This window comes from Oenanthe melanoleuca, chromosome 15 (assembly GCF_029582105.1).
Source record: "Oenanthe melanoleuca isolate GR-GAL-2019-014 chromosome 15, OMel1.0, whole genome shotgun sequence".
Lineage (NCBI taxonomy): Eukaryota > Metazoa > Chordata > Aves > Passeriformes > Muscicapidae > Oenanthe > Oenanthe melanoleuca.
The window spans coordinates 11,872,456-11,895,765 of NC_079349.1; the positions used below are offsets into that span (position 1 = coordinate 11,872,456).

The 23,310-nt window shown below is 53.5% G+C and overlaps 2 protein-coding genes across 6 annotated transcripts in view; one reads left to right on the forward strand and one right to left on the reverse strand.

Moving 5' to 3' along the window:
- FBXW8 (F-box and WD repeat domain containing 8) overlaps positions 1-12,118 on the forward strand; it is a 52,082-nt gene extending 39,964 nt beyond the window's left edge. The window contains exons 8-11 of the mRNA XM_056504418.1: positions 2,095-2,222; positions 7,391-7,564; positions 9,863-9,979; positions 10,629-12,118. Coding sequence (XP_056360393.1) covers positions 2,095-2,222; positions 7,391-7,564; positions 9,863-9,979; positions 10,629-10,773 — 564 coding nt within the window. The 3' untranslated portion in view covers positions 10,774-12,118. The remainder of the gene's footprint in view (positions 1-2,094; positions 2,223-7,390; positions 7,565-9,862; positions 9,980-10,628) is intronic.
- Positions 12,119-15,539: 3,421 nt separating this feature from the next.
- On the reverse strand, positions 15,540-21,315 carry TESC (tescalcin). Of its 5 annotated transcripts, XM_056504506.1 has the most exons (9): positions 21,078-21,299; positions 18,213-18,282; positions 17,498-17,578; positions 17,157-17,296; positions 17,012-17,073; positions 16,318-16,425; positions 15,953-16,000; positions 15,763-15,845; positions 15,652-15,720 (listed from the first exon to the last, which is right to left on the reverse strand). In XM_056504506.1, exons 1-8 carry the CDS (start codon positions 21,133-21,135, stop codon positions 15,768-15,770), a joined length of 645 nt encoding a protein of 214 aa, XP_056360481.1. In that variant the 5' UTR covers positions 21,136-21,299; the 3' UTR covers positions 15,652-15,720; positions 15,763-15,767. The 5 variants fall into 5 exon arrangements, with proteins under 5 accessions (XP_056360477.1, XP_056360482.1, XP_056360479.1 ...); XM_056504502.1 differs by having other exon boundaries at positions 15,540-15,845; positions 16,268-16,425; positions 21,078-21,309; XM_056504507.1 differs by having other exon boundaries at positions 15,540-15,845; positions 17,157-17,218; positions 21,078-21,304.
- Positions 21,316-23,310: the final 1,995 nt, after the last annotated feature.

Below are 23,310 nucleotides of genomic sequence, written 5' to 3' on the forward strand. Positions count from 1 at the left end.
CTTCCATTTTTGTGGGTGTGAACCCTTACTTTTTTTACAGATTATGAGATTCAAATACTTTAAATTGGTGGCCACCTACAAGTTATGTGAGGAGAAATAAGACATTTTTCCAGCTGCTGTTACCTGTGAGCTTTGCCACGGGGCTGCAGGCAGGAGAAACTGTAACTTGGAAAATGTTCCATGGGAATCTTTCAGTGCTACTTGGAAGCAGTTTTTCATTCCAGCCTTTCATGGCCATGGCTGGATGTTCAAGTATGTATCCTATATTTATAGCAGAAATGGGAACTCTGGTCATTTAGGTAAATTAATAGTTTATGGATGTTCACTGCAAGTATCAGCCCCAGGGGACTTTTAAGAAATCAGCTTTTGGCCCTCTCCCCTCTGGAGTTTTAACATCCAGCTGGGAAGGGCTCAACTGGGAGCTGGAATACCTTGCTCCTGACCCCAGCACTTCTTGTTCTTAAGCTGAATTCAGCAGTTTATTGACTTTGTCTTTTGTTCCAAACTTTCCAAGGAGAAGTTTGGGTTGCCAGGCACAGATATTAATTTCCTTTGCTCTGAAAACCCTTCGAGGTGCCTTTGCCAGAACATCATTATCTGTGGGTTTGATTACTGAGCTGTTGGGAGCTGGGCTGAAGTGAGAACAGGCTGTAAACTGATTTTTTACCTCAAACACCAACATTGCCACGCAGTGTGTAGCAGCTTTTTCCTTAGGGTGGAAGTTTAAATTAATTTTTATTTAAATTTAACTTTCATGTCCTAGGTTTTCCAACTAAGGTCATTCCTTGCTTTGGTTTTCTGGGTCTTAAGGATGGAAAATGCCGTGTTTTTTGAGCAGCTTCACAAAGAACTAATTGGGAGATTATAATTCTTAGGAGCACCTAAGGGAGTTGGATGTGGATGTGTTGATCCTAATAGGGAGCTGAAATATGTCTGAATTTACCTGGGAGAATGGCAGGTGGAGGAAACCTGCAAATTCTCTGCCTCTCTCTTCCCTGTTCCTCAAGATCTTGGGTTGCCCAGAGGCTCCATCACAAAATTATCTTCTCCTGCTCTCAGCTTTCAGATCTCTGAAATGGCACAGATAGGAAATAAAAGGCCAGGCAGCATCAGTGCTGCTGTTCTGGCAAATGTTGAAATAATACATCCAGATAGTGCAATGTTTATTGAGCTGCACGTGGCTATAATCAGCAAATTAGAAGTAAAGAATATTGATGCAATGTTGACATGGCCATGCTGGTGTTGCCATGGAAGCTGTGGGGTTTTTCTGATGCTTTAAATACCATTAAGTCTTTTCATGGTCACAAGGTTTCTTTTCATTTCAATGAGCATCACCATGAAATTTAATCATGTTTATGAAGTTATATAAGGCCAGGTGCACTGAGCTCCACTGAGCTCTGACCAGTGCATTTTTCTGTTTCTATAAATACTTGTTCTCCTAAATTGAAAGGCCCAAATAGACAGATCTGATGTGGCCCCACAGGAAGGCAGCAAATGTGATTAAACTGATTGAGGAGTGGGAACAAATGGGGAACAACTTGTGCTTCTCATCCAGGCTCTGGTTGAATCATCTCACATGCTGCCTAAAATCAGAATTGTTTTCCTGCCTTTCCCATCTGAGCTGCCACTTCAGATGTGACATTTCTCTGTGTGTGTGAGAGTACCCAGGCTCTCAGCAGGGCTGTGGTCAGCTCTGCCCTGCAGCTCACTGTCCATCTGTCCAGACCTCCTCAGGGCTGGTGCTGTTTGCTTTTGCTGCTCTCTCAAAAGTTAAAATTGATGAGGAAACTCTTTGTTTTTCCTGTAACCCTGAAGATTTCAACTGTGTGGTTTGTCTGAGAGCTGTACCTGACCATCCTGATGATGCATCCCTGCTTCTTGCTGGATTTCACTAGGAAACTTGAATTCCTCATTTCTGTGGGTGGCATTGCCTTTCTTCACAGGGGTAGATCTGACTCTTGGTTCTGTTTTACACATCAAAAATGAGTCCTGCAGAACTCCTGGTGGTCACAGCTCTGCTTTGTGCTGCAGCAAAACGTGGTAGTGGTGGTGCTCCTGCTGAATTGATGTTGTGTTTTATTCTCTCTCTGCCAGATCCTTCTTTACAACCTAGAAACAAACCAGTGTGTGACCAAGGTGGGCAACTCCATAGGTGACTTCTCCTGTGTCAACCTCCACAGCAGCCCCCCCAACATGCTGGTGGCAGGCAACAAGGACAGAAGGTAGGTGATCCCCAGAGCCCACCTCCAGCTTCCTGTCCTACCTCTGCAGTTGGTTTCTCCTGTTGTGTTTCCATGAAATTGAGGAACAAACTATTAGGTAATAGCTGGATGTGGCTGTGAGTGTGCTTTGTCTGGGAAGCTCCATGGGAAGAGGAGCTCTTGGAGCCATTTGGTGGACACAGTTGGTGCACAGCCCAGTGAGACCACTTGGAATATCTTCCACTTCCCCACCACCACCCACAAAATGAGTTTGGCATTTAAAAGCTCACTTTCTGATATTAAAAACATAACCTAAGGGATGAATCATGGAGGATGAGATGGGCCCGGCTGCCAAATGATGTCAAAAGTGTATTCGGAGCACTGTGATGTCCCTCAGGTGACAGAGAGGAAAAGAGACTTTCATGTGAACAGATTCCAGCTTCTATTTAGCTGATTAGCAGCTTTCTCTTTAGCTGCTTGGCTTGGGGAGCAGGATTTTCCCAGCTCAGTGCCTGCTGCCAGGAGTGGCCGCGCTGGGAGCAGGCAGTGCGAAAGGATTAAAGTGCTTAAAAAGACCCTTTGAGTCCAATTTTTAGATTTCCTTTTTTTGGCAAGTCGTTTGTGGGGTCTGATCCAGTGCACCAAAGGAGATGTGGGATGGCCAGGAGCCAGTGTCTAATGGCTGCTGCTTCCTTCCCTCCTCCTTTCCACACTGGGCAGCAGGCTGCAGGTGGTGCTCTGCTCTGGTGCTGGGATCAGATTGGAAGGCGGGCACTTCCCTCTGCCAAATCCCAGACCAGTGCAGCAGCTTGCAAAAATGATTATTTTGTCAAACAGCTTTTTTTTTTCTTCCTTCCTGGAGAATAGGGAGTGCAAGCAAGCCTCACACTTTCTTAGCAAGGAGGATAAAGGAAATAGCTGAAGTTTGATAAGTGGAATTGAATCCCTGGGAGGTTTTTTCCCTCTAAAAGCAGATAATTGTTCTTCCAAAGCACCCCAGTAAAGCTACCTCCAATTTTGATCTCCTGCACAATAACAGGAGAGGAGCTGGAGCTGATATCCCTCCTCTTTATAGCAGAGGGATAGCAGAGTCTGTGCCCTTCCCCTCCAGAAAGCTTTGGGGATGTTCAGCTTCAGCACTGATTGACTTCAAGGGGTTGGAAGAACAGCAAGGAGTTAGGGATTAATAGTTGGGAAGGTAGGTTTGGCATCCAGGAGGCAGGAGCAGAGTACCTCAGAGGTCAGATCCTCCTGTGGTGCTGCAGGAGGGTGCTGGGCATCCACAAGTGGAATGAGACTGGAATCTCCATGGCCATATTGTGGAGTGGGTTTGTTAAACAGGTCCTTGCCCTGGAAGCTCAGGCTGCTGCTGGCCAGAGGGAACACTTAGTGCTTGAATTAATTACAGCAATTTCCCAATTTCACTTGAATCTGCTCTTCTTTTACTCAAAACCATGATTTTGAAAAGTAATACTCACAAAGTGTTTTTGGTAGGACCTGTAAAATCTGTCTTTCCATCTGAAATTCCTGCTGAAGCACTGCTGATTGATTTGATTCCTGAGCTGTGCTTTGCTCTGGCAAGAGGCCTCCTAGCAGGGAGCCTGTGCTGATCCTGCTTTTCTTTGGTGGAGAGGAGTGCTGGGAAAGCAAACATATGGCAGACCCAGAAAGGTGTGGATCCAAACGTGTTGCATGCTCTCCTGAAGGCCAGGCAGCTCATCCCAAGGCAGGGAGGACACCTCCCTGGAGCTGGGATGAGTCCAGAGTGCTCCCACTGAGCCCAGCTGTCCAGGCAGGACCTGCTGGGCCAGGTTTGTGTTACAGGATTGGCAGAACACTGTTCCTTTATTTCCTTAAGGCTCATCTGAGCAGCCAAGTGTGCCTCTGGGTGTCCCAGGGGTGTGCCAGCAGGGACACCTGCCTGAAAGCTGGGTGCTTCCTCATGGGATGAGCAGGGCTCACTCAGATCTTGGCTTCCAGCTGTGCTTTCCAAACAGGAGCAGCTTTGGTTGCTGTGAGAACACACACAGGGCAGTGGGGAGTGAGCCCTTCCAAAAACCCCATCCTTTCCTAGAGCACAGCCCCAGGCTGCAGCCAGAGCTCCAGGAGTGAGCCCTTCCAAAAACCCCATCCTTTCCTAGAGCACAGCCCCAGGCTGCAGCCAGAGCTCCAGGAGTGAGCCCATCCAAAAACCCCATCCTTTCCTAGAGCACAGCCCCAGGCTGCAGCCAGAGCTCCAGGAGTGAGCCCTTCCAAAAACCCCATCCTTTCCTAGAGCACAGCCCCAGGCTGCAGCCAGAGCTCCAGGAGTGAGCCCTTCCAAAAACCCAGCCCCAGGCTGCAGCCAGAGCTCCAGGAGTGAGCCCTTCCAAAAACCCCATCCTTTCCTAGAGCACAGCCCCAGCTGCAGCCAGAGCTCCAGGAGTGAGCCCTTCCAAAAACCCCATCCTTTCCTAGAGCACAGCCCCAGGCTGCAGCCAGAGCTCCTCTCTGCTGGAGCTGGGAGGAATCCTTGCCCCTCTCTTGCTGTGGGATGGCTGTGCCCCCTGGTTTCCTCCCTGGCAGACTCAGATGGATGCTGCTCTGCTGGAGCTCTGGACTCTCTGCTGCCTTGTCTCAGCCCCTGAGATGTGCTGTTTGTAAAATCCTATGATGCAATCCCTGGAGAAGGGGAGAGGAAGGACTTGCAGCACCATTAGGATCCTAGCAGGGGTATGGAATGAAGCACAGTTAATGTGTTGGAACAAGTGTGTTTTGGCTTTTTCTGGAATTAATGTCTACCTGATGGGTTTGTTCCTGATAGCCATCAGCTGGGAGGAACTTGCTCTGGCTTCTTTTCAAATCTGAGATCAATGTTTCCCCTTTCCTTCTGTTTCACTTGCTGCATTTTTGATTTATTTATGTACTTTGCTTTATCTTTCAATCTTGATAAATAAGGCTCAAACCCCCCACTCCTTGGTGATATGAGCTGAGTTTAAAATTTAACACCATTAGCTGTCACTGGTATTGTGGCCTTGTAGCAGTGCTTGGAATCTTAAGCTCTTTTTCAGTAGATCTGCTTCTGGCTGAGTCTTCAATCTATTTCTCTTCAAAATGCTTTGTCTGGGTGGTCAGTAATGTCCAAAAATCAGATGTACTTAAAAACTGCTCACAGTCAGTTGCATTTTTGAAGTCAGAGCAGATCCTGGGTGCTTGCTTTGAATATTGGTGATTAAGTCAAGGGTATGAACCTGTAATTCCCTGTCTTTTTTTAATTACCACACATTTAATCTCCTCTGAAATCTTTTCAATAATAATCCTTTCCTTGATCCTGGTAATATCACCCCTCATCCATAGTGGAAGTGGGCATGTACCAAGGGGTGGGATGTGCTAACAGTGAACCCAAAATGGATGTTTCATGTCTCATGGCATTGCTGATTATTCAGGAGGCACAGAGAGAGGAGCTTTCTCCAAATTTCACTTTTATTTTATATCATCATTCATAGAATCATGGAATGGTTGGGTAGAGACCTTAAAGCTCATCCAGTTCCACCACCAGTATCCCTTGTTTTTTCCCTGTTTCTATCCCAGTTTTACCCCTAGTTTTTCCCTGTTTTCTCCCTGTTTTTACTCTGTTGTCCCTGTTTGTATCCCTGATTTTCTCTCTGGTTTTACCCCTGTTTCTATCCCTGTTTTCTCCCTGTTTGTATCCCTGTTTTATCCCCATTTTTATCTTGTTTTCCCTGTTTCCCTGCAGGCTGAGGGTGTTTGACCTGCACTGTGCTGAGGACCCTGTTTGTATCCCTGGTTTTACCCTGTTTTCCCTGTTTTTACCCCTGTTTGTATCTTTTTTTTTTTACCCTATTTGCCCTGTTTGTATCCCTGTTTTTCTCTCTGTTTTTACCCCTGTTTTACCTCTGGTTTTATCCCTGTTTTTCTCCCTGTTTTACACCTGTTTGTTTTTTTCCCTGTTTGTATTCCTGTTTTCTCCCTGGTTTATCCCCATTTTTACCTTGTTTTCCCTGTTTCCCTGCAGGGTGAGGGTGTTTGACCTGTGCTCTGCTGAGGCCCCTGTTTGTATCCCTGTTTTATCCCGTTTTTTACCCTGTTTTTACCCCTGTTTGTATCCCTTTTTTTACCCTGTTTTCCCTGTTTGTATCCCTGGTTTTCTCCCTGTTTGTACCCCTGGTTTTACCCTGTTTGTATCTCTGTATTTACCCTGTTTTATCCCTGTTTTTACCCCTGTTTTACCCCTGTTTTATTCCTGTATTTTTTACCCCTGTTCTCACCCTGTTTTCCCTGTTGGTATCTCTGTTTTTCTCCCTGTTTGTATCCCTGTTTTCTCCCTGTTTTATCCCCGGTTTTATCCCTGTTTTTATCCCTGTTCTTACCCCTGTTTTATTCCTTTTTTACCCTGTTTGTATCCCTGGTTTTACCCTGTTTTATCCCTGTTTTATCCCTGTTTTTACCCTGTTTTATCCCTGTTTTTACCATTTTTTACCCCTGTTTTATCCCTGTTTTTTTACCCTTGTTCTCACCCTGTTTTCCCTGTCTCCCTGCAGGGTGAGGGTGTTTGACCTGCGCTCTGCTGAGACTCCCTGTTTTATCCCTGTTTTTATCCCTGTTTTATCCCTGTTTTTACCCCTGTTTTATCCCTGTTTTTACCCTGTTCTAACCCCTGCTTTATCCCTGGTTTTACCCTGTTTTATCCCTGTTTTATCCCTGTTTTTACCCTGTTCTAACCCCTGTTTTATCCCTGTTTTTACCCTGTTTTATCTCTGTTTTTACCCTGTTTTATCCCTTTTTTACCCCTGTTTTCTCCCTCTTTTTTTTGTCCCTGTTCTCACCCTGTTTTCCCTGTCTCCCTGCAGGGTGAGAGTGTTTGACCTGCGCTCTGCTGAGACTCCCTGTTTTATCCCTGTTTTTACCCTGTTCTTACCCCTGTTTTCACCCTGTTTTCCCTGTTTTATCCCTGTTTTTACCCCTTTTTTACCCCTGTTTTACCCTGTTTTATCCCTGTTTTTACCCCTGTTTTACCCCTGTTTTATCTCTGTTTTTTTACCCCTGTTCTCACCCTGTTTTCCCTGTCTCCCTGCAGGGTGAGGGGTGTTTGACCTCTGTTTTTACCCTGCTTTATCCCTGTTTTTACCCCTGTTTTACCCCTGTTTTTTTACCCCTGTTCTCACCCTGTTTTCCCTGTCTCCCTGCAGGGTGAGGGTGTTTGACCTGCGCTCTGCTGAGGCTGTGTGCTCTGTCTATGGCCACCAGCTGGGCGTGTCTGCAGTGCAGATGGACGAATGGAAAATCGTCAGTGGAGGGGAGGAGGGGCTGGTGTGTGTGTGGGACCAGCGCATGGGCACCAAACTCTGGGAGATGCACGCCAGGTAACTCAGCCTGGGGTGCCAGGGCTGAAGGAGGGTGTGGGAATGAGGGAATTCTTGGTTTCCATGTGGTTTGTTTCCCCAGCTGGAGCCTTTAGCTCTCCTGGCCTTTTTACTCATTAGCTGAGTGTTTCAGTCAGTGTTGGGGAGCAGGGGAGTTGTTCCTATAATAGTTAAATATAGTTAAAATACCCACTTAATTAGTGGCTTGTCTAAAGTTTTATTTGTCTTCACTCATAGCCAGGATTAAAAAACACGAAGGAGATGAATTTCTCATGTTTGGGTTTGGTTGTTTATTAAATCTTATCTAAGGTAGTTCTGCAACACTTCTAGCTACCAGCTAAAAGTGAGCAAAATGGAGCTGAATCTAGCTAGTTACAAGGTATTATAAACCTAAACAGTCATAGAGAATTAACACCTGTACTCTTTATACTTTTAACCCAATAACCAAACTCCTGTGACCTGCAGTGCAGCACTGTCCAACCAAAAACTACTGCCTGAAACCATGAAGAAGGAGGAGGACAGAAAGGAGACAACCCCCAAAATCCTCCATCTTGTCCCATGCCTATTACTATACTATAAAAACCTCAAATTAAAAACCCTTCACCATGTGAAATCACACACTTCTGTTTAACTGCACACCTGTGACTTTAACTCCATCACTCAAATTTGGAAGCCTCTCCAAGGCCTCAGGTTAAAAGTAGTGTTGTCCAGGGGGTCAGTGCCAGAAAGCACAGAAAGCTCAAAAATTCCAGGGATCCAGCAGTTCCCCCTGGGCTTTCTGTGAAGTTCACTCAGTGACTCCATCCTGCCCCATCCCCAGGCTCTGTTCAGGTGTGGAATCACTGTTTTGAGAGTGGCTGGTTCTGGCTGTCTCCATGCAGTGTATCCATCACAATCCCAGCATTTCTGTTCACCTCATCCACACATACCCTTAATGGTGAGGATCAAAGCATTTAAACTCATTTAAATATTGAAATACTGGTTTGTACTGAGTACAAGGAGCACTGTACTGAAAGTACAAGCAGATATCAGCATCCTGGAGCTGACACTGTGTACAGCTAAATGAAGATTTCCTGATCAAAGCACAATTCCCAGGCTTTGTCTGGATAAAGACTCGAGGATTTAGCCCCTTGTAAGTTGAGTGATATCCATAAAATGAACAGATAAATCCTGATTTCTTTTTTTTTTATTCTTATTATTTTAATGCATCTTCCCCAGAGAGGAGCTAGATGAGGTATTTACAGCCAGGGAAGTTCAAGCTGGAGTTGTCATTGATTAATAGCAGGTATCACTTTCTGTGTTGACCCTGGGAATGATAAAGCCTGTTGTGATGTGGCAGATGCATTAAGGACAATATTCCATTGATTGTCTCCTTGGCATGCTCATTAGTGCTGCTCCAGGAGCAGAGCAGGGCTGAGCTCAGGGATGTACTCCAAGTGAAACCATTAGATTAAACATGTAGAAAACAGTGTTTAATCTATAGAGCAATCAGAAGGGATCACTTCAATCAAAAGGCTTTCCTAGATAAGGTGTGTGCTGTTATCCCAGGGATGGAAAACAGGAGCAGGAGCTGAGGGAGGTGACAGGAGACACATTTGGGGTGTGGAGATGAGCAGAGAAGTGACTCCTGCTTGGACAGAAGGTGCTGTTCCTGGGGTTTGGGGTCAGTTATTCACCAGGGAGAGGGAAAGGGATGAACACCTGACCTGAGTGACCACAGGAGGGGCACGAGGGGCTGAGGGCACTTGGAATGTTCAGCTGGAGCAGAGGAGCCTGAGGGGAGACAGGGCATGGCTGGAGCTGGGCCAGGGAGTTCAGGTGGAGATCAGGGCAAGGTTCTTCCCCCAGAGGCTCCCCGGGGGCTGCCAGAGCTCCAGGAGCTGCAGGGATGGACAGGCTGGCAGTGCTGGGGGTCTGGGCAGGGCACAGCTGGCCTGGGTGATCCTGGGGGTCCCTTCCCACTCCAGGGCTCTCACCTTGTGCCTTATTGTGCATTTCTAAGCCAGCTCAGTGCATGGGTGAGTGGGGTGTGCTTCCCTTTCCTCTGGGGAAGCCTCCTGCCCTTGCCCTAGGTGCAGCCAGCTCACGCCGTGCTCTCCCCGCTCCCCAGGCTGTGTTCTGGGAAGAGCCCGCTAGGTGGGGACAGAAGCTGCGGGATGAGCTGCGGAGGAGCAGCAGCGCCGGCTCGCAGCCTCTGGCCCCGGCGAGGCGCTGGTTTCTGTCACTCCGTGTTTCCCTGCCCCAGCGCTCGGGCTTTGGCCGTGCAGCCCTCACCCCCCGCCCCGCGTTGTTTTGCAGACATCCCGTTCGCCACGTGTGGTTCAATTCCCACAGCCTGGTCACTGCCAACATCCCCGAGGAGAAGAACCCCCGGGGCTCCAGCATCACCGAGGATGACCCCAGCCTGCACCGAAAGTGAGGAACCAGCCCTCAGCAATCTGCTTTTTAAATAGCACCCTGAGCACCTGAGTCATCACCAGAGCACTTACAGAGAGGGTATAGCAGCAAAAAAATTAAATTAAAAGAAGTTTAAGGGTAAGGTTTATAGAACAAGTGATGAATTGGCTCTTGATTTGCTTGGGCACAAAAAAAAAAAAAAGCTTTTTTTCCTCAGCAGGGGAACATAAAGCCCACTGGAGCCAGACAGGGAATGCATTCCTCTCCATGGTTGAAATATTAGTAATGCTGTCTCCTCCTAAAGGAAAACTACTGGCATTTAAGCTGCAGGTTTTGGTATTTGCATCTCAAATGGCTGTTAGTGCTAATTGAACTATCAAATACCAATGTATTTATCTTCCCCCGTGCTGGAGAGCCTGGAGATGTTTCAGCAGATGACAGTCACGTCTCTGCAGGGCTGGAGGCAGTGATTCACCAGCCCTTCCCAGCTCTGGTCCCTGCGAGGAGGCAGGAGGGAGCTCTCCCTGCTCCAAGTGCTCAGCCTCTCACAGAGGGGATGGAGGTTTTTATCCTGCTCCTGCAGCATTTTTCAATTCAGATGGTTTTTGTGGTGATCTCCAGCTCTGCCTGCTCTCCCACTGAGGTGAAATGCTTATTTCCCACACAGGTACCGAGGGGTCATTTATTCCTACGAGTTCTCTGTGGACCAGCTGGCCGTGGACAGCGTCCTCCCCATCTGCCGCTCCTCCTACGACGGGGTGTCGGGTTACAGCTACAACATCGGCCTGGCCGTGCCCTACGACAGCATCTAGGGCTCTGCTGGGCCCTGGGGCCAGGAAAATCCCTGTGGGCTGCAGAAAGCCCTGGGATGTGAGCCCAAACCCTGGCCTGGAGCGCCCTGCTGCAATTGTCACTCTGGGCACATCCAGAGTGCAGCCTGTGGGAGGGAAGGGGCTGAGGAGACAGGGAGCACTGCAGGGTGAACAGAAATATTCCTTATGGCAAGGATCTCATCTTGGTCAGGAAGCCAGAGGGGGACACTGAAGGGACAGGAGCTCTCCAAGGAGTTCTTGCCTACCCCAAGAGGGGGAAAAAATCCCCAGGGATTTGGAAAAAGCATGTGCTGAGCCACATGTTTGAAATGTCTGTCCTGGTATTGAGCTGCTGGTTCTTGTTTTCCTTGGAGTGCATTGGAATGTGCCTGGGAACAGGACAACAGCCCTGTGCACAAAAGGCTGTGGTGGCTGGGAGAGGGATTGGGATAGAGAGGGGGAGGGAGGGAAAGGTTCCCTAGGCCAGGCTGGATGCTTGGGAACTCATCAGGCCACACACATCAAAATTATTTTAGAATAAATTATTTTTTTTTAATTCCTTGAAGTCACAGATTGGATGTTTTCTAATTGTATGTGTACCTGTGTCTGTGGAATTTTGTTCCTCAGCCTTTTAGGATGAGCTGACCCCTGGGACTAAGGTCTGGCTCAGGGTGTCAGATGTGTTCTTGGCTGGATCATGTCCTTCCACAGCACCTGGAGGGTTTCCAGTGCTGTCCTTGCTTCCAAGCTGGGAATTGATGGTGGAACAGAAGGGATGAAGTGGCCACAGTGCCCTCCCTGGGTACTGAGCCCCAGAGCTGTGGGAGCACCAGGTGAAGAGCAGGGTTCAGCTGGAAACAGGGACTGAGGCTTTACCTTAAGCCCAGGTAGCACTGACAGGTAAAACCAGTTTGGGGAACAAAAGCTCCAGTCCAGGAGGCATCTTTTTACTGATCTAAAAGAATTTTAATTTTTGTGATTTGCCCTTGTAAACTTACTGGTGCAAACCAAAGCTGTGTCAGTTCTGTTTAAACTGAGGTTAAGCTTTAACTTACACCTTTTTTCCTGGGTTAATGGAATCAGTCTGAAGTACTGGGGAGAGGTGGAGGAATGTGCCCAAACCTGCAGGAGAGGGGCTGGGCTGGCACTTCACCCCTGTGCAGTCACTGAGACCAGCCCTGGGTTTCACTGCTTTCCCTTCTTTTGCTTGGGGTGCTTTTCCATGACCCCTAAGCCAAAATTTCATGGTTTAGGTTTTTAAGTTACCTTTTCCATGTGGTGGATACACAAAAAGTGCAAGGGGCAAAGACATTCTGTCTGACCAATAAATCTGATCTTTCATAAAGCTTTGGTCTTTTTTTTTTATTCCTCTCCCCCTGTGGGAAGCCAGCTCCATCCCTCCATTCCTGGAGGAGCAGGAAGTGTCATGGATGCACAGTTTGGACAAGATTCCAGCTGAAACCTGACAAATAAATAATGGTTTCTGTAGCATAAGTGACTTTGGGGGTTGAGTTCTTCATGTGCTGAGCAGGGAGAGCTGCATGTCATTGTTCTCCCTGCTCCCTATCTCTCCTCATTATCTGGGAACAGCTTTGTTCCTCCTCCATCTCCCTGCTGCAAGGAGCAGATAAGTTGGTGTGGTGCCCACGTGAGCCCTTCTCCCGGAGTCCTCCCCCACATTGCTGCTTCTCCCTCTCCTCCTGCCCCTCCTGTGCCTGCCTGCTGCTTCCTGGAGCTCAGGGAGGGCATTTGCTGATGTTCACTTTCTGTTGTCCCACAGCCCTTCCACTGCCCCTCAGCACAGCTCCTGTCAGGGGCTGCCATCCCTCTCCTGTCTGTGAGTGGTGGGAGGAGCAGGGGATGATTTTTGTACAGAGGGGTGCTCTGGGGGTCTCTGAACCCCCTTTCTCTCCCACCCAGCTCTGCCTTCCTGCCCTGCCCAGCTCTCACCCCATGTCCTGCAGGCTGTCACAGAGGGGTGGGTGCACTGAAGTGCTGCAGGAACCTGTTCATGTCCTCTCTGCCCCCTCCTCTCCTCCAGTGACATTTTTCTGCTCATTTCCACCTTCTGGGGATGGTCCTGAAGCTCCAGGAACATGGAGCTGGTGTCCCCCAGCCCCTGCTGTGGAGGGGAAGCTGGGGCAGCACTGACTGGAGGCCCCATAAGCAGATGAAGGACTGGTGGATTATGCAGTAAAACCTGGGAAAAGGGTCTGTTCCAGGTCAGGATTTGTGCCACTGGCAGATTTTTATCCAGAAGTGTGGACATCCAGCCTCTGGGCCAAATTCCTCTTCGTGGAAGAGCTGCAGTGGGGGTTTCCTCTGTCACTCCTCACACAAGGCCACTCAAAGGAATGAGGAACTCCTCTAAATTTAGATTAGAAATATCAGCTGCAAGTGGCTGCCCCATGGCTGTGGGGCTGTGCTGCCTCCTGCTCTTCCCTCCTTCCTGGGCAGGTGTCCCCTTGGTTGGTCTCTCCTGCATTCCCAGGCTCCAGGGTGGCTGGTGGATGAGGGAATGGTGGGACATGGGACAAGCTGTGTCTCCTCTGTGCCAACACCCACCTGCCCAAGGTCCCTGCCCTGCACTCCTGGGGTCACTCAGTCCCCTCTCCAATCCTGGGGTCACTCAGTCCCCTCTCCAATCCTGGGGTCACTCAGTCCCCTCTCCAATCCCAGGAGCTGCTGCTCTCTCCAACGCTGCTCAGCCTTTATCAGCCTCCCTGGAGTTTCCCAATGTGTGGTAAAGCAGCTTCAATTTCCCAGTCATCCCCTGCTGACATTGCTGGGATCTGGCACAGAGCTTTGTGCCACATCCAGGGCTCAGTGTCCTGGCCCCACAACAGAACCATTTTCCTTTATGGACCCCTCTGGGCTCTGCAGGATTTTGCTGGCCTGAAGCATTGCCCTTGCCAGGTTTCCTGGGCTCTGCCAGATTTTCCTGTGATTTTCAGGACTATTATCCTTGTTTTGCTGGGGTTTGCTGTGTGGAACATCAACAGTGCTGGAGTGATGCTCCTGCCCATCCTTGGGGCCCTTCACCTCCATCCCTTTGCTGGGCTGAGGTTTAGGCTCCACTTCCCTCCTCCCTGCCTCTCTCCTGCTCTGTCCAACCTCCCTCCTGCTCTCCACTCATCCCATTTCCCCCAGAGAATTCCCAACACAAACAAAGGGAAAATTCTGCAAAGTTTGTGTTGGGTCCTGCCTTTGTTTCCCAACCTCCCACGCTTTCCTTGCCACTTAGAATATAAGAGGCAGCTAATTAACTCAAGGGATGATAATTATCCTCTCATCCACCCTCTTTGCTCCTCCATCCCAGCCTGGAATGGGATCAGCTCCATCCCAGTCTGAGATGGGATCAGCTCCATCAAAACTGGAGATGGGATCAGCTCCATCCCAGTCTGAGATGGGATCAGCTCCATCCCAGCCTGGAATGGGATCAGCTCCATCCCAGTCTGGAATGGGATCAGCTCCATCCCAGCCTGAGATGGGATCAGCTCCATCCCAGTCTGAGATGGGATCAGCTCCATCAAAACTGGAGATGGGATCAGCTCCATCAAAACTGGAGATGGGATCAGCTCCATCCCAGTCTGAGATGGGATCAGCTCCATCCCAGCCTGGAATGGGATCAGCTCCATCCCAGTCTGAGATGGGATCAGCTCCATCAAAACTGGAGATGGGATCAGCTCCATCCCAAACTGGAGATGGGATCAGCTCCATCCCAGCCTGGAATGGGATCAGCTCCATCCCAGTCTGGAATGGGATCAGCTCCATCCCAGCCTGAGATGGGATCAGCTCCATCCCAGCCTGGAATGGGATCAGCTCCATCCCAGTCTGAGATGGGATCAGCTCCATCAAAACTGGAGATGGGATCAGCTCCATCCCAGCCTGGAGATGGGATCAGCTCCATCCCAAACTGGAGATGGGATCAGCTCCATCCCAGCCTGAGATGGGATCAGCTCCATTCCAGCCTGAGATGGGATCAGCTCCATCAAAACTGGAGATGGGATCAGCTCCATCCCAGTCTGAGATGGGACCAGCTCCATCCCAGCCTGGAATTGGATCAGCTCCATCCCAGTCTGGAATAGGATCAGCTCCATCCCAAACTGGAGATGGGATCAGCTCCATCCCAGCCTGAGATGGGATCAGCTCCATCCCAGCCTGAAATGGGATCAGCTTCATCCCGAACTGAAGATGGGATCAGCTCCATCCCAAACTGAAGATGGGATCAGCTCTATCCCAGCCTGGAATGGGATCAGCTCCATCCCAGCCTGTGCTGCTCACATCGCCTGCTCGCAGCACCAGGGAAAACTATTTTTTTTACAAAACAAATAAACCTTCCCTGCTTTTCTAAAAATATCCATTTCCCTTTTTTCCCCGCTCCCTTCCCCGCTCAGGCTGCCGCAGGCAGGAGCCGCCCGGAGCCGTGCAGTCATTAACGCCACAAACAGCCCCCGGCTCCGGCAGGAACATGTGGGGGCAGGAGCCACCGGCTGCCGGGAGCCCGCGGGGCTGCCCTGGGACTCAGCCGGGAATGTTCCTTGTCCCTGCAGCTGCTGAGGGTGCTGCCTCCCCGTCCTGCCCCTCGGCACCCCCATCCCTGGGGTCAGCCCAAGCTGGGCAGCTCCTGCCCCACAGCAGCGGTGGCAGAGGCTAAAAATCCAGATTTATGGGGTAACTAGGATTTGGGAAACATTCCACCATGGATGGATGGATGGATGGATGATGGATGGATGGATGAATGGATTGATGGATGGAGTATTTTTCAGCAAGGACTAAAAAGAGAAATATTTTTTTATTACAGATAAAAGCCTCTGATGTTTCTAGAGAGCAGAGGGCAGCCCCAGCGTGGATCAGCCACACGGGTGGGGCAGAGCCATGGAGCTGGGAGCCAGGTGCCAGGACATGGAGCTGCTGCTGCTGGGGCCTCTTCCTCCTCCTCCTCCTCCTCCTCCTCCTCCTCCTCCTCCTCCTCCTCCTGCTGCTGCCCCTCCTCAGTAGCAGTGAGCGATGGTGTCCACGTTGAGGAAGCGCACGTGCATCTTGGTCTCGATGTCGATGCCCTGCCACATCTGCCAGGGGACAGGGGCCACCCCTTGGGTCCCTGTGCCCACCCTGAGTCCCTGTGCCCACCCAGGGGACACGGGCAGAGCTGTCACCGAGCAGAGCTGCCACTGACCTTAAGGAAATCCTCGAAGGTGATGCCCTCGTACACCTGGTCCGGGCCCTGTCGTGGTGAGAGGAAGCACTGCAGCTGTGATGGGGAAGGGGTGGCACAGGGATGTCCCCTGGGCTGAGGGACACGTCTCCCATGGGCTCCCACTGCCCCAGATTGGTTCCCAAACCCCCATGGCTGCAGCTTTTTCTGTAGGGATAGGAGGTTTATGGGATGCTGTTTGCTGATCCCCATGAGATAACATCACCCTGGAAGCTGCTGCCTGCAGAACATCTCCAGCCAAAGCAGCTCTGGGACAGGGACACCTTCCAGCCCCACCTGTGGGGCCAGGGCAGAGCAGGGGAGCAGCCCCCAGCCCGGGCTCCCACCATTTGTCCCACACAGATGCTGGCTGCCTCCATCATGGCCCCGTCGGCGATGGAGCGAGCTGACTCCTTCTCCAGGTGGGGGTTCCCTGACAGCAGCTCCTCCACCACCTGCAGGGCAGAGGGTCAGCACCAGCTGGGATTTGGGGTCAAGGGGGTCAGCACCACGCCTTGGGAATTTGGGGTCAGGGCAGAGGGTCAGCACCAGCTGGGATTTGGGGTCAGGGCAGAGGGTCAGCACCAGCTGGGATTTGGGGTCAGGGGGGTCAGAACCAGCTGGGATTTGGGGTCAAGGGGGTCAGCACCAGCTGGGATTTGGGGTCAGGAGGGTCAGCACCACCCTGGGGATTTGGGGTCAGGAGGGTCAGCACCAGCTGGGATTTGGGGCAGGGCAGAGGGTCAGCACCAGCTGGGATTTGGGGTCAGGGGGGGTCAGAACCAGATGGGATTTGGGGTCAGGGCAGAGGGTCAGCACCAGCTGGGATTTGGGGTCAAGGGGGTCACAACCAGCTGGGATTTGGGGTCAGGGCAGAGGGTCAGCACCACCCTGGGGATTTGGGGTCAGGAGGGTCAGCACCACCCTGGGGATTTGGGGTCAGGGAAGGAGGGTCAGCACCACCCTGGGAATTCAAGGGCAGGGCAGAGGGTCAGCACCACCCTGGGGATTCGGGGCAGGGCAGGAGGGACCCCAGGTTACATTTCTGTACTCCTGCAGCGTGATCTTGCCGTCGTGGTCCGAGTCGTACATGTGGAACAGGACTGGCAGGGACAGGAGCAGGGGCAGGGTCAGGGCAGCCCCTCCCCAGCTGCCCGAGCCCCGCCAGCCGCTGGCAAAGTCTCACATTTCAGCTTCTCCTTGCGGAAGCGATCCAGCTGCTCCTCGTCCATGTTCATCTCGATGGGTCTGAAGTAGGACATGATGGTCAGGAAATCCTCGAAGTTGATCTCATCCGCCAGCCCGTCCGACTCCTGCCGCAGGTTCCTGGGGGTGCCAGAGCCCGGGGTGATGCGGAGCCCCCCGGCAGGAGCTCCACACCCCAGCACAGCTCTGGGGCTGCCTTGGCCCCGAATGTCTCGTTCCCCACCTGGCCCCAGCCCGGCCCTCCGGGGAAGGTCCCTGCCCAGCCCCATCCCATCTCCAGAGGATGAGGGATCCCTCCCTCGGGGCTGGGGGGGCTCTCACCGCTTGTCAAAAAAGGCGTGGACGATTTTCGCCCGGATGGGGTTGAACTCCAGGTCGGGAATGCTGTCGAAGTTCTCCTTCCTGCAGAGACAGAGCGGGAGGGATGTGGAGAGGAGGGAGAGGCTGTGACAGCCCCTTCCCTCCACAGCAATCACAGAAAATAACCAGGCTTTGGATAAAATCTCTATTTTGCTTTTGTTCAGACTGAGAGCAAGTCTGTGCTCAGGGATTTTCACGGGTCTTTGGGAAGCTCTTGGGATGGCACCAGATTTTAGAGTTTTCCCAGGAAAAAGGCCTCAAACAGGGTTCAACAAGGAGATCCTGCTGTCCACCCCGCCCTCAGCTTCCTGCTGAGCCTGTGCTGGGCATTGCAGTGGGGCTGGAATTGCAGAAGGGATGGAATTGTAGTGAGGGTGGAATTGTGGAGATGGAATTGCAGAAGGGATGGAATTGTAATGGGGGAATTGTGGAGATGGAATTGCAGTGGGATGGGAATTGCAGTGGGGATGGAATTGCAATGGGGCTGGGATTGCAGTGAGGCTGGGATGGAATTGTAGTGAGGGTGGAATTGTGGAGATGGAATTGCAATGGGGATGGAATTGCAGTGAGGCTGGAATTGCAATGGGGCTGGAATCCCTACAAGGCTGGAATTTCCCATGGAGCTGGAATTTCCCATGGAGCTGGAATTTCCCTACCAGGGCTGGAATTTCCCTACCTGATGGTCAGCTGGTCCTGGCTCAGCTGCTTGAAGCGCCGGTGCAGGTGCTCGATCTGCTCTGAGGTGACTGCCAGGGAAAGCAGAGAGGTGACAGGGCTGGGCCCTGGGGACACCCACCTGCAGCAGGGCAGGGGCCTGGGCACAGCTGTGCCACCCCCAGCTCCCTGTGGGTCCCTCAGTGTCCCTGTGCTGGCTGCAAGGATGGTGCCAAGGGCTGGTTTGTCCCCTGCCCCTTCTGCAGGAAATTCCCTGGCCCAGCTTGGCATGGAATGGCCCAGTGGGATCCCACCCCCAGCTCAGGATCCTCAGTGCCACTGGAACAGGCTCTTTTGGGGTTGTTGGTACCATGCCCAGGGAGTTCTCTCCCCTGCCCCAGCACATCCCTGCCTGGAGCCAGGAGGCTCCTCCATGCCCACAGCCCTGGCTGCTGCAGGGAATGACCCAGGGATCAGAAATCCTGACACAGCCACCTCCCCCTTGCCAGGGGAGAGAAAAAAACACAGAGGGGGCACCCCAAAATCAATGCCTGGCAGTGCTCAGGGTGAGCCCCAAACCTTGGGGTGGGCTGGAAGGGGGGAGCAGCAGCTTTGGGGCCACTGCTGGCATCGTGGAGAGGCACAAAACCCCATCAGAGCATCACTGAGGGGCTGCAAAGGGTTAATTGCAGCAAGACAGCAGGGTCAGAGCTGGGCTGAGCTGCCTCCCTCATCCCTCCTATGATGTTTAAATAATGTCCTTTGCTTTCCTGGCTGCTGCTTCCCAGCCTGGAAATAGCTCAGCTGTATTGATCAGAGTCCTCTGTTAACAGCCTGGGAACCCCCTGGGCTGGGGCTGCCTGCATCTCACCAGGATGGGCTCCAGACCCCCTTTAGTCACCCCCTGACCCCACTGGCTCCCAGGTGATGAATCCCAGGCCCCACTGATCCATCCATGGGATGTTTCCTGCCCTGATCCCTCCTGGCTGCTGCTCTGCTCCTGCTGCACCCATGGAAACTTTCCCTGGACTTTTTCTTTCCAATTTTGGCCATGCAGAAGTGACCTTTCACTCCCTGCCTTGACGACATCTCTGTCACCATGGGAGCAGCTGGGCCACCAAGCCCTCAGCATCTGGGGCTTGGTGCACACCACAAAGCTTTGATCTCTCAGAAAAATGTCCCAGGCACCAAGAGGACAAAGAACTGGGGTCAGTGGCTGGATGCTCATGGTTGGGCCAGCCCTGAAAGGCTGGATGAGGCTTTTCCTCCCTCTTTCCCCAGTCCCAGGTCTTCCTCTCAAGGCAGGTCTCTGTCCTGTAAAGGTGGCAGTGCCCAGCTGCTTTTGGGAAAAAAAAAAAAAAATAAAGGGAAAATCTGCAGAAAAGCAGAAAAAGGGCTGGCTCAAGGGCAGCAGAGCTGCTTGTATCCCTGAGAAGCATCCTGATGCTGCAGGCCTGTGTCCAAGCACAGCAGCCTCAGCTAACAGGGAAAAAATGGGATTTAAACCAAAGGGAGCTGGGCTTGCTGTTGCCAGATTTTCGTGGTTTGTGCTGCTTGAGCAAAGGGCATCCCCTGGGAAAGGGGCACTGGGGGCTCAGCCCTCCCTGTGGGACCAGCCTGGCTGCAGGGAATGGTCACAGCATCCCAGACAGGCTGCTGCAGCTTTGGGATGGAGCACAGGGAGGGGGAGAGAAGAGAACCTGCCCCAAGCAGCCCCTCCAGGGGGAGAAGGCAAAGGAAGAAGCCACGGGCACCAAGGGTGGTCCTGCCCTGTCCCTGCTCCCCCAGGGAGGCTGCAGTGCCCTGAACTGCAGGATCTGCAGCAGCCACAGCACAGAGGGAGCTCTGCAGGACGTGCACCAGTCATGGCTTGGAGTTCTGGGCTCCCCCTGCCCTCCCTCCTCTGGTTCCCGTGAGATTTTTGGGTGTTGCCCTTGCAAACCCTTCCCTGGGGTTGATTCTCGGGGAACCACGAGCAGGTGCTGCCTGGGCTGGAGATGCTGCTGCAGAGTCCCCGGGCCAGGGGGCTCCCCAAAAACCTCCTCCCACCCTGGGCTGCCGGGCTGGGACTCCCCCGGGCCCCCCAAACACCTGAATCAGCGCCTGGGGGAGGAGAGGAGAGGAGAGGAGAGGAGAGGAGAGGAGAGGAGAGGAGAGGAGAGGAGAGGAGAGGAGAGGAGAGGAGAGGAGAGGAGAGGAGAGGAGAGGAGAGGAGAGGAGAGGAGAGGAGAGGAGAGGAGAGGAGAGGAGAGGAGAGGGAGATGTGAGCCCAGAAGCAGCAGCAGCACTGGGGACAGTCACTGCCCCTCAGCCCTCCCTCCATGGCACGGCCGGAGCATCCAGGGGAGATCCCCGATCCCTGTGCCCGGAGCGGGGACACTCCCAGCACGGACACGACCCCTGGGCCGTGTCCCTGCTCCTTTCCCTGCTGGTCCCAAAGCACCTCGCCCCGGAACAGCTCGGGGGTGTCACGGCCCGGTGGCTCCGGGGCAGAGCAGCCATGCGGGGACAATTCCCTGCGGGGACAATTCCCTGCACGGTGGCTCCGGGGCAGAGCCCGGCTGGGCTCGCACGTGTGGCCGCTCGACGCCCTGCCTGGTGGCATTGTGGCACCGGGGACACGGCCGCACGGCCAGGGTGACATGCTGGCACCCTCTGGTGACAGTGCTACACCGTCCGGCTCTCCCCCGCCCCAGGTGACACCTCCGCTCCCTCCCCGAGTGACATTTCCTGCATCCTCACCACATGTCCTGCGTCCTCCTCCCCCGCTCAGCGCCACCCAGGTGACATTTCATGGAGGTCCCCCCCCGCCAGGTGACATGTCCCGCACCCCCCGGGTGACCTGTCCCCCCGGGCCGGGCGGTGCCCGCGGCTCCCCGGTACTCACAGCCCGTCCTGTCCGCCAGCTCCCGCATCTCGGCGGGCACGGAGTGCGCGGAGCCCATCCCGGGCCGTGCCGGGAGCGCCGCCGCGGGCGCTGCACCGGAGCCGCCGCCGCTTTTAAGGGCGGGCGCGGCGGGGAGGCGGCGGCGGCGGCGGCGCGGCCCCGGGTCCCTGCGCGCCCCCGCCCAGAGCAGCGCAGGGCCCGGGGGTGGCACCTCCGGGAGCGGGGACAGCCAGTCCCGGGGGTGGCACCTCCGGGAGCGGGGACAGCCAGTCCCGGGAGCGGGGACAGCCAGCCCGGGGGTGGCACCTCCGGGAGCGGGGACAGTCCCGGGAGCGGGGACAGCCCCGGGAGCCCCGGCTGTGCCCCCGCCCGCGGCTCTGGAGGTCCCCGCACCCCCCCGTGTATCCCGATCTCCCCACGGATCCGAACCCCTCGGCTGCCCCAGCGCTGGCACTGCCCGGGCTGTGCCCTCCTGCACAGGGGTGACACAGGACCCCCGTACCGGGGGGGCTTGCCCAGGTGGCAGCTTTGGCAGAGCCCGGGGCAGAGCGGGGGCTTCTGTCACCACCTGCCACCCGGCTGGCACTGGCAGGGACACGTCACCCTCCCCCGCCCTTCCAGGAGCGCAGGCAGAGGTTTGGGAGCAGCTCAAACAGCACAGCACAGCACACCGCGGCAGTAGGTAGTTGTTTATTTGTCAAGTCAGTGCTGTTTATTTGTTTAAAGCCAAATATAAACAGGAAAGGAATGAAATCATTTCCAGCCTCCAGCTGTCCAGGAAAATACCTGTTTATAAATAAAAATGGAAAAATGGAGATGTCCCCCATCTTACAACCTCAATTGTCAGTGTCAGGGGCCCTGGGGCTCAGGGCTCCTCACCCTCCATGCCTGGAGCAGCAGGTTTCCATCCAATGTGGGATTTTGCCCAGCCCAGGCACCTCCAGGCAGGAGGAGGAGGGAAACACTTGCAGCACTCTGACCCTGCTGACACAGGCCCGTGTCCCCATCCCCGGGGGAAGAGCAGCAGGGAGGCAGCAGAGCCCACAGAGCTGGGATATCCCCGGAGGTGCCCAGAATGGGTCAGGACAGTACCTGGAGCCAGCGAGAGCAGGTGGAGGGGGCCTGGGAGGGACAGGAGATCCCAGGGACCCTTCTCCAGCCCCTGCCCCAGAGGACACAGCTCTCCCTGGCCCCAGGGAGGCTCCTGGGGCTTGGTTTTCCTGCAAAGACTGAGACAAACTCCCAGGTTAGTGGGAGGCTTCACTCCCTGCCCAAGGCTGTGCTCTCTGTGTGTCCCCCCGCGGCAGGATGGATCCAGAGGGGCTGGAAGTGCTTCCCAGAGGATCCAGGGGCTGGAGCTGTCCCTCCCTGCCCCTTGGTGCCCTCAGCACATGGAGCAGCAGCACCTTGGCTCCAGGGTGGACAAAGCTCCCAGGGACTCACTCCCTGCCAGGGGCAGCCTGGAAAGGCACTGCCTGGAACATCCCTGGGTGCCAGCATCCAGGGGAAAAGCCTGGAACCAGCCCTGGCTTTTCCTTATGATCCAGACACTGAGTGCTCCTCACCTCCTGCCCCTTCCCCCATTCTGCATTTTTTCCTTCACCCTCTGGATTTTAACACGAGCACTGGGGCTGTTCTGTCCCCAGGACATGGAAAGGGAAGGGAGAACATGGCATGAACTGCAGGGAATTCAACCCCTGCTCCCAAAGACTTTGGCACTGCACAGGCTTTGCACCTGTGGGAGAGAAGGGAGACAATTCCACCTTCTCCAGAAAGCCCCACAACCCTTCCTGGGAGAGCTCCACACAGACAGGACAGGACAAATCCCGAGGGACCACCAACACAGACACCGTGGACACAGGAGTTCTGGGATCCCCTGCTGCCTTCCTGGGGAAAAGGTGACTGGGCTGCACTGCCAGGAGGGGAGGGGGCACAGGCAAACCCCAAAAGTCACCCCACTGTGCCACAGAGGTGTTCCCACAGTGCTGGGCTGTGGGTGTGCCCTGGTGCATTCCAAGAGGCTGTTCCAGCATGGACACACAGGTATCCTGATCCTGGGGGGGTCTCCAGCTTTCCCTGGATATATTCTGGAGGGTTTCCATCTTTCCCTGGCCCCCCTGGATGCTGTGCTGAGGTCTCCCACAGCAGCAGGTGCTCACAGGAGTTTCTCCTCACCGAGACCAGACTCCACCCAGGGCAAGCAGCACTGGAGGCAGTGGGGACATCCTTCCCA